General features: G+C 43.2%; 1 protein-coding gene across 1 annotated transcript; it reads left to right on the top strand.

The window, feature by feature from the left end:
- The first annotated feature begins 7,453 nt into the window (after positions 1-7,453).
- Positions 7,454-10,232, top strand: slc10a3 (solute carrier family 10 member 3). The gene has a single exon (XM_078210672.1). It carries the CDS (start codon positions 8,078-8,080, stop codon positions 9,449-9,451), a length of 1,374 nt encoding a protein of 457 aa, XP_078066798.1. The 5' UTR covers positions 7,454-8,077; the 3' UTR covers positions 9,452-10,232.
- Positions 10,233-10,969: the final 737 nt, after the last annotated feature.

Below are 10,969 nucleotides of genomic sequence, written 5' to 3'. Positions count from 1 at the left end.
TAGAAAATAGGATAAATAGGATAGAAAACTAATATGGAGTGTAGGGTCTTGCATGTGTGCTCCACATTACACTAACGGGCCACTGTCAGTCATTAAGTGGCCATTCATCCCTCCCGATTGCAACTTAACCTCCCGCTCAATTACTACCCTCTTCAAATTATCCAACCCCTTTCCTGATCAGCCCCCTTACCTGTTCCAATGTAAGGACAACCCAAAACCTGTTACAGTGGTAACCCAATGTGGTGAACCACTGTTATTACATGTATGTGCCTGGACACACCCATGCTGCACCTGGCCCGAGACTCCTCCCTTTCCACCTGAGACCCCTCCCTTTCCACCCAGAGTGGGGTATAAAGGTGATGGTCCCTCCTCCTTGCCTCAGTTCAGACCAGGTCAGCTACAAGGGTGTGCTCCTGTTCTCTGAATAAAAGCCTATTAGTTTCCCCTCACTCTCAGAAGTCTTCGCGTCGTAATTGATAGTGCATCAGCCAATTTGTTCATTTCTAGGCTAAGCAGAAAAGGAAAGTTTAGGACAGTCACTAAAGACTTAATTCTGTAGAATGCATCGAGAAGTATAGAAAGTACAGGGTTGAAGTAAAAATAGAAATTAAGAAAGCAAAGAGAGGATACAGAAAAATATTGGCAAGTAAAATCAAAGAAACCCCTAAGATGTTTTATCAATAGATTAAGAGTTAGAGAATAACTAAGGAAGTGGTAGGGCCTATCAGAGGTGTACATCGTAACTTGTGGATTCATTCAGAAGATGTGGGCAGGGTTCTCGATGAGTACTTTGTTCCTCCCTTCACTAAGGAGGAGGATGATTCAGACTTCTAGTTAAAGAGGAGTATAAAATATTAGATACAATATTAGATACAATATTAGATACAATATTAGATAAAATATTAGCTACAAAGAGTAAAAGGATGAGATGTGAAGGAATAGGACCTATAAAAGGTGAAGGTGAGAAAGTCTGTACAGAACCAGAAGAAATAGCAGAGGTGCTTAATGAATATTTTACCTCGGTATTCACGGTGGAAAAAGACCTGGGTGGTTGTACTACAGGATTGCGGCGGACTGAAAAGATTGAGTATGTGGACATTAAGAAAGAAGATGTGTTGGAAATTTTGAATAGCATCAAGATAGATAAGTCACCGGGACCGGATGGGATGTACCCCAGGTTACTGTGGGAGGCGAGGGAAGAGATTGCAGAGCCTCTGGCGATGATCTTTGCGTCGTCGATGGAGATGGGAGAGGTTCCGGAGGATTGGAGGATTGCGGATGTGGTTCCTATATTCAAGAAAGGGAATAGGGATAGCCCAGGAAATTACCGACCGGTGAGTCTAACCTCAGTGGTTGGTAAGTTGATGGAGAAGATCCTGAGGGACAGGATTTATGAACATTTAGAGAAGTTTAGTATGCTCAAATGTAGTCAGCACGGCTTTGTCAAAGGCAAATCGTGCCTTACGAGCCTGGTGGAGTGCTTTGAAAATGTGACTAAACACATTGACGAAGGAAAAGCGGTAGATGTGATTTACATGGACTTCAGCAAGGCATTCGATAAGGTCCCCCATGCAAGACTTCTCGAGAATGTGAGAGGGCATGGGATCCAAGGAGCTGTTGCCTTGTGGATCCAGAACTGGCTTGCCTGCAGAAGGCAGAGAGTGGTTGTAGATGGGTCTTTTTCTGAATGGAGGTCGGTCACCAGTGGAGTACCCCAGGGATCTGTTCTGGGACCCTTGCTGTTTGTCATTTTCATAAATGACCTGCATGAGGAAGTGGAGGGATGGGTTGGTAAGTTTGCCAACGACACGAAGGTTGGTGGTGTTGTGGATAGGTTGGAGAGATGTCAGAAGCTGCAGCGTGACATAGATAGGATGCAAGACTGGGCGGAGAAGTGGCAGATGGACTTCAACCCAGATAAATGTGTAGTGGTCCATTTTGGCAGGTCAAATGGGATGAAGGAGTATAATATCAAGGGTAAGACTCTTAGCAGTGTAGAGGATCAGAAGGGCCTTGGGATCCGGGTCCATAGGACTCTTAAATCGGCCTCGCAGGTAGAGGAGGTGGTTAAGAAGGCGTATGGTGTGCTGGCCTTCATCAATCGAGGGATTGAGTTTAGGAGTTGGGAGATAATGATGCAGCTTTATAAGACCCTCGTCAGACCCCACTTGGAGTACTGTGCTCAGTTCTGGTTGCCTCATTCCAGGAGGGATGTGGAAATGACTGAAAGGGTGCAGAGAAGAATTACAAGGATGTTGCCTGGATTGGTTGGCATGCCTTATGAGGATAGGTTGAGGGAGCTCGGTCTTTTCTCCTCGGAGAGACGAAGGATGAGAGGTGACCTGATAGAGGTGTACAAGATGTTGAGAGGTATAGATCGGGTGGATTCTCGGAGGCTTTTTCCCAGGGCTGAAATGGCTGCTACGAGAGGACACAGGTTTAAGGTGCTGGGGAGTAGGTACAGAGGAGATGTCAGAGGTAAGTTTTTTACTCAGAGGGTGGTGGGTGAGTGGAATCGGTTGCCGTCAGTGGTAGTGGAGGCAAACCCAATGGGGTCTTTTAAGAGACTTCTGGATGAGTACATGGGACTTAATAGGATTGGGGGTTATAGGTAAGCCTATATATAAGCCTAGGTAGGTAGGGACATGACCGGCGCAACCTGCATTTGCCATATGCAAAACCATTTGCAAAATAAGTTGTACAGTTCAGTGGGTGCTGGCCGCTGCAGTTGAAGCAGGACATCCCCTGTCCTGCCTAAAAAATCTGCTTCTTGTCTCTAATTGTTTGTTTAACATACAGATAGCAATGGCTGCTTGTGACGTTAAGTTTTTCTCTCGTGGACAACTGCTTATGGATTAAGTCGCAATATATTCCAGTCTTCAGTAAGTGTTCCAAACACGCATTTCTTTGCCAATATTTTTCAGGTGACCGTGTAAGATTGTATTGACTAATCTGCTTTTTGGTTTGTTAAATTGAATGCAAGTCTATCAAGGATTAAGCTTTTTACAGGAAGACAGATATTCTTGACCATTCACTTCATGATCATAGAAATCATAGAAACCCTACAGTACAGAAAGAGGCCATTCGGCCCATCGAGTCTGCACCGACCACAATCCCACCCAGGCCCTACCCCCATATCCCTACATATTTACCCACTAATCCCTCTAACCTACGCATCTCAGGACACTAAGGGCAATTTTTAGCATGGCCAATCAACCTAACCCGCACATCTTCGGACTGTGGGAGGAAACCGGAGCACCTGGAGGAAACCCACGCAGACACGAGGAGAATGTGCAAACTCCACACAGACAGTGACCCAAGCTGGGAATCAAACCCGGGTCCCTGGAGCTGTGAAGCAGCAGTGCTAACCACTGTGCTACCGTGCCGCCCAATCAACCATTTTATTTACTGTATGAAAGATAAACATTAAAAAATAAGTGACAGCCAGAGATCGATCTTTCAATTAAAAACACAAATATATATTTTCAGCTCATTTAGTACTGTTGGCTGTGAAGCACTTTGGGCATCCTGAGATTTTGAAAGGCACCATGTAAATGTTTTTCTTTCTACGTCTCTGACTCTCCTGACACTTCACCTTGGCCTAATTTTAATTTCTATTTTAAATACTTCCAATACAAGTCAAACAGAAATAGAGGATTAGCATCAAAATTGTTAAAAACAAAATTACATTTCATGGCATGATGTTAGCTTAATCAGACAGCTTCTATGATGTGAAAATCACCCACAACATAATGAAAATGAGCGAATCATATTGTTATAAATTAAAAACACGATCGCTGGGAGAAACAATTGATTAGGAAAAATAGTCTCTTGATGTTCAATTGCATAACAAGCATGGTGGAGTTCTCAGAACTGATGTAGTTTATTTTCATAATTCTGCAAGATTCTTGTCATATTCATTTTAATGCCAATTTGGAGTGAGCCCTGGTTGGAGTGAGCCTTTGGAGTGCTGACACCTTCCTCCCATTACACCTGGCTACTCTTCTTAGTAATAGCTTATGAGTCAGGCTAACAATTTGACTGAAAATGGCTAAATTGGAGATAAACCCAGGGCATAATTTGCCAGATGTAAAGCAGTGGAAGAAACGTGTTTTCTCATGTGAAGCTATCATGGAGAGGAGAATAATTTATTTTATTTTTTTGCTCTGAATCCACCCATATCATTGCAGTTTGTAAAATAATTGAAGCTGAAAATTGTTAGCGCAAAATAAAATGATAGATCATGAAGTGTAACAATGGAAAAATAATAACTACGGCTCGGATAGAGTTACCAGACAGCACCAGCTTTGTTTACTCTGGTGGTTATGATGAGTCTGCCATTCCATCAAGTAATACACACTTGTCACAGATTAAAATATTTGAATTTATGATGCTGCTTGCATGGGGGAAATCTGATGCAGGTTGGAGTTATTTTCCTGATCACAACTGGCAGCCATTCCAATCCTCCCAATCAGAATAAAAATCAAGTTTGACACCAAAAATTATGTTTAATAAAGTAGAAAGATTCTTGGCTATGCGCTTTTTGAGGAAGTTGCTGACTTTAGATTTTTAGGTGTAAAAACTGAATGGTATATAAACAAAACACAATTTACTTTGTATGTTATTCATACCTGCAGGACACCCATGCTTTGCTCATTTGATGAGAGGGCACACGACACCAGGTTATAGTCCAACAGGTATATTTGAAATCACGAGCTTTTGGAGCGCTGCTCCTTCATCAGGTTCAATTCCCGGCTTGGCCCACTGTCTGTACGGAGTCGGCATGTTCTCCCCATGCCTGCGTGGGATCCTCTGGGTGTTCCGGTTTCCTCCCACAGTCCGAAAGACGTGCTGGTTAGGTTAGGTGCATTTTTTTAAATACTTTTCCAATTCAATCAAATCAAATCCAATTCAGAGTCTCAACAAGTTGAGACATTTCCGATCCAGGCTGACAAGACAGGGCGAGCGACCAAACCACCCTGTCCTGGGCCTGATCTACATGAGCCAAGCTGATTGGAGAAGGGGGAGGATCCTCCTCCAAGACTTGAGCTCATTTGCATCTTAGCCAAAAGGCCGAGATGCCGCTTTTAAAAATTGCTTCATATGAAACATATGAAGCCTCAGCGTAACCCAATGACCTCGACCAAGTGCGGCCGACAATGGGGTGCCGACCATACACTTGATCTTAGCCAAAAGGCCGAGAAGGTTAGGTGCATTGGCTATGCTAAATTCTCCCTCTGTATCCGAACAGGCACTTGGAGTGTGGTGACTAGGAGATTTACACAGTAACTTAATTGCGGTGTTCATGTAAACCTACTTCTGAGGCTAATAAATAAAAACTTCTTTAACGTAAAACTTAAATCAATGAGATGTAAGGATGGAAAACGAAACAGGAACAATGAGAGAAGGAAATCAGCTAAATTAGAGTCAAATCAGGAACAGAAAGAAAAAGGGAGAAGTAAGATTACATTGAGAGACAAAAAAAGAACATGAAAGAAAATAAAGAAAAATTGTGAATTTTAAAAGTTTAAAGATCCCTAACAATAATTAACTACTATCTGCAGGAGAGTGTACAGTTTGAATTGCTCTTTTTTTTGGGCCAGAGAGATTGAGTAGCATTGTAAGAACACAAATATCCTCATTAAAAGGGTACTTGCACTTTTAAATATAACTTATTGCAATGGGTTTATAGAATCTACAGTGCAGAAGGAGGCCATTTGGCCCATCGAGCCTGCACCGACAACAATCCCACCCAGGTCCTGTCCCCGTAACCCCACATATTTACCCTCCCAATCCCCCTGACATTAAGGGGAAATTTATCATGGCCAATCAACCTAACCCGCACATATTTGGATTGTGGGAGGAAACCCAGAGGAAACCCACGCAAACATGGGGAGAATGTGCAGACTCTACACAGACAGTCACCCGAGGCCGGAATTGAACCTGGGTCCCTGGTGCTGTGAGTCAGCAGTGGGCCACAGTGAGTCACTGTGCCGCCCCAAATAAATTAAATCTGTTTGTTAGAATTTGCTAGAATTAGGCATCTATTTATTTAACATTTGAGATTTATGGAGGAAGGATTCAGCAATTTCTTGAAATTTAGGGAGTTTGAGAGTGAGCTACTGTTTGTAATGACTTTAGCCACAGAGTGGCACAAATCGTTCAGTAATTTTTGCAACGTACAGGATGATTTTCACACTAATAATGGCTTTTGTATTAAACTCACTATTACTTTGCCAATAAGTTTCATTCCTTTCTCCTGAAATCTCAATGGGTTAAGTACATAGACAGTTGGTGGGAAAAGGCAGAGGATTGGTACCATTTGAGTTGCTCTTGCAAAGAGCTGGTAGGACCACCATCAGTGCTGGAACCATTCTAGGAGTCACAAGGTCCCAGGTGACACATTATCAATTATGGCAATTTCTGGCACAAAATATTCTTGAGCTGAAGGTGAGGAAAAGTGTCTATCTAATGGGACATCTTGTGAGAGGTTCTATTCCAGTAAATTTTAAAGTTTATTTATTAGTCACAAGTAGGCTTACATTAACACTGCAATGAAGTTACTGTGAAAATTCCCTAGTCGCCACACTCCGGCGCCTGTTCGGATACACTGAGGGAGAATTTAGCATGGCCAATGCACCCAACCAGCACGTCTTTTGGACTGTGGGAGGAAACCGGAACACCCGGAGGAAACCCACGCAGACACGGGGAGAATGTGCAGACTCCACACAGACAGTGACCCAGGGTGGGAATCAAACCCGGGGCTGTGAGGCAGCAGTGCTAACCTCTGTGCCACTGTGCCACCCATGCCAACAAATTCAGGGCCTTTATTAAGGCCCTTTATAATTTGAGATATAGAACACCTGCAGCCCACTGTCCTGGGCTGTAATTATATTCAAATCAGATCAGTTAAGGGGGGTTGGGGGGGGGGGGGGGATGGAAGAGAGAGACTAACAAAAGAGAGGTGAAGAAAGCCAAGCACATCATTCTGGTGAAGGGAAGAAGTCTGTCTGTCAATTAAAGGAAGCAACATACAGGAACCAGAATGGAAACCAAAAACTCTGTCCAGTCAGCCAATGGATCATTTTTCAGTTGGAAGTAGCCTCAGGTTACCTATCAAATAAACTATTTACGACTGGGATTTCCTAAATAAAAAAAATAAAGCAACTGGAGATCTGAGTAACTCAGTCACCTTCAGCTTAGGTTTTGCAGTGAAAATGTCACTTTGAGTTTATTTTTGGACAACGTAATTATCCACCAGCTGAGTGTTCCCTGTCAGAACTGCAGTGGCGCCACGTACAATCAAAACAACCTTCCAAACACATCAAAACCAGATCCGTCCCTATTTCTGTATCATTCTACTTGGCGAAAGCGACGTTAATCTATCGCACGTCGGTTACAGGAGACAACAGAAAAGCCTATTCTAAAGTCTTGGGAGTGGACTACCAGGGTTAATTTTTGTGACAATCTGGTCATTTATCCAGGGGTTTGGCTAAATAGCAGGGTGGGAGGGGTTGGTGAATACAAATATGAAACTCGGGGGCACCCCCTATCCAGCATCACAGGGATTTTCGGCACAGCTGTCCTGTGAGGCTGTGCATAGACAAAGAGGCAAAGCAGAAATTGTTACGGATTGTGGACAGGGAAATGCTCAATTGATGAAATAGCGAGGGAGCAAATAACCTAATGGAGGGGGAGATTGTTTTATCCTGAAGATTGACGGGGTTATTTATCTCCAGAGTCTGAGGTTACATCCGAATTGGTATTTGGATTGTGTTGAGGGTGGGTGGAGATTCACTGAGTGACTGGTTTAAAGAGACAGCTTAGAGCCGGAAGGAAGTTGTCCGAGGAGCTGGGAGGGAAACACTCACTGACACAGGCGCTGCCGGTAAGCTGGGTCTCAGACATGGTGCCAGTGTGCCGGGGCTGCGGTGCCCCCGGGCTCAGCCTCTTCACCTGCCGAGGGCTGGAGCAACGGGGCGGCGGCTTCTGAGTGCTGGACCCCCAGGGCTGCACTCGGCCTGATCCCTCCCCGCCTGTCTGGGCGGATTGACGCAGTGGAAAGTTGGCTGCGGGAATGTGGGAGCGCTCCAAGTTGTTGTGGATGGCCGGGATAAAGCTTCTGTTGCTGCTGCTGCCGATCCTGGGCCGGGCTCGCTGCCTGCTGGAGTCCAACAGCTCGGCAGCCGCGCTCTACTATGTGAGTATCGGGGACGGCACCACGACCCAATTCGAGTTTCCCGAGAATACCAAGGGCATCATTGTGGTTTCCAGTCGCTATGGCAGCGTCAAGGAGAAGGATGGTAGCAGGCTGCTGGTTCAATCCCTGGATCCGGATGTCCTCGCAATAATCAACGTTAGTGATGCTGAACCCATAGGATTTGTGAAAAGTTACATTGTCAGCATCAAATCCGGAATGGCCGGCACCGCGCCTCTCTTAATCCGCCTTCTCGATGTCACTAGGGTTGTGCCATTCACCGTGGAAGAACGAACAGACTATATGATCAAAGTGTTGCCTAATGACAATGATCTAGGTTCGACCAGTCTGGCGCATTTCTCTGAAAACCCCCTCCTGTACTTCCTCTTGCCTTTGATTTTTATCAATAAGTGTGCTTTTGGTTGTAAAGTGGAGGTAGCAGTCCTCCGAGCTCTTCTGAAGCAACCACATCCTGTCATTCTAGGAGTGATTGGGCAGTTTCTGTTGATGCCCTTGTATGGCTTTATCTTGTCCAAGATCTTCTCCCTACCCAAAGCCCTTTCCCTTGGGCTGATAATCACTTGCTCTACCCCAGGAGGGGGTGGAGGTTACCTCTACAGTCTGCTTCTAGGAGGGGATGTGACCCTTGCCATCTCCATGACCTTGATCTCAACTGTGGTCGCAACTGGTATGATGCCACTTTCATCCACTATTTATACCCATATCCTCAATGTTCACGAAACGCTGCATGTGCCCTTCACTAAGATTCTGGTGACATTGCTGTTTATAGCTATTCCCATTTCAACAGGGATGTTGGTCAAGTATAAGCTGCCACGGGTCAGCAAGTTCTTACTTTTGCTCATTCGACCCCTCAGTTTTATATTAATCGTTGGAGGACTCTTTATGGCTTATCAGATGGGAGCAACCATACTTTACAACGTTCACAAGGAAATAATTTTTGCTGGAGTTGCTGTCCCTGTGTTTGGATTGCTGATCGGATATCTCATGGCCTATTGTGTGGGATTACCCGTCCCCTTGTGCAAAACAGTCAGTATAGAGATTGGAGTCCAGAATAGTTTGCTAGCCCTCGCTGTACTCCAATTATCCTTCCGTCGCATCGAAGCAGACTTCGCCTCACAGGCCCCATTTATAGTGGCTCTGAGTAGCACTTCCGAGATGTTGCTGCTTGTAATCTTTCATTTTATCTACAAGAACATCAGGCCAAGTCCAGAAGAAAATGACTTTAAGTCCTAACTTTTTTTTTTGTTTGAGTTTGCTCAAAAGAAACAAGTTCTCTGCACTGCAAAATATATTAATATTTTTGTATGAGCTATTTTCTAAAATGAGAGTATATGGCTACTGCAGCAATTTGATATGTTTACATGGTTTTCTGAAATAAGCCACTGTCTTGCTTGTCTGCTGAAAACAAATGCCCTGCAATTTAATGGCTGAACTTCTGGTGCAGTAATATTTTTTTAAAGCCTTTACTTTGCATCCAGTATCAAATTTCAGTGGGTTTGGCAATTGTATGTGACCTCATTCCTTTAACATATTGTCTTTTTAAAAAAAGATTCAACTTCTATTGTGAATGTTTTCTTGCAACAGTTTGTGCCATCTGCAATATGTTGTTTCTTCCAGTATTATTTTCAGGTGTATATGATCTGTCAGAGGGAAAATATTCCACCCTATTGTCATCTAAAATATTCTACCATATTGTCATCAAACCATTATAGAGGCTTCTATGCATTTCATTGTCTCGTTAAATAAATTAGGACAATGACCTTGAGCAGCATTCCCTGTTACGCTTAAATTGTTGGAGTCCCGTGCAATGTATCTGTTACCTGACTACCTGTGACCAGCAGTGACCTGATAAATGTAACTTTTGTAATATTTGGTATCAGTAAGAACGCACACAGATTTTGAGTTTTACATCTGATATGATTTGCAATTTAAAGTTAATAACCTCTTAGTAATGTCATTCTGCAGAATCAAAAGTGATTAAAAACTAATGTTAGAATAAACTGAATTAAACTTCCTTTGTGTGGGTATTTATTTAAAATATATATACTTGGACTATCAATTCTTTGTTCGCCTGGTCACAGTTGATAAGACAATGGCTTGTATGCAGAAATCTCATTTTAATGAAATCCTGTTCTATAACAAATCCTACTAATAGCATCTTGTAAAAAGTTTTTGTCTCATTACCTTGATGCCCATTTATGGTATTTCTTTGAAATTTTTTTTTTGCTTGAATAGAGTAAGGATTGTTTTCCCCCTTCCCATCTTCCTCCTCCTCCTCTTCTTGTGTGAGCTGAACATAGGAAAGTCAGGTGGCTCAACTATTTAGGGCATCATTGCCAAGCCAAAAATCTGCACACGGCAACACTAATCAGTGATCTCTATCTTAGCTCAAGTACTGAGGCTAATTGTAATGTCACTACCATGTCCTGACTGAGATCAGCTACCCCACCAAAGACTACAAGGAAAGTTGCCTAATGTTACAACTTTGGCTCAAACTCCATTTTCTACACCCTTTTTAAGTTAGTTCCACTTCTGTGCTTAAAGAATTTGTCTTAAACAATGTAACTGCATTGGTTAACTTGTGCAATCATATGATTGAAATTGGCTTATTGACAGTTTGACATAGGCAATCTTTAAGATAAGATTTATTTGATTTGTTCTAGCTAGTGGCGTTCAGACTATATTTCTGCTTTAACAATATTCCCCTACTCCACTGAAGAAAGCTCTAACTGTTTCAGCCAGCATTTTATT

This window comes from Mustelus asterias, chromosome 4 (genome assembly GCF_964213995.1).
Source record: "Mustelus asterias chromosome 4, sMusAst1.hap1.1, whole genome shotgun sequence".
Lineage (NCBI taxonomy): Eukaryota > Metazoa > Chordata > Chondrichthyes > Carcharhiniformes > Triakidae > Mustelus > Mustelus asterias.
This window is presented reverse-complemented; position numbering and strand designations above follow the sequence as displayed.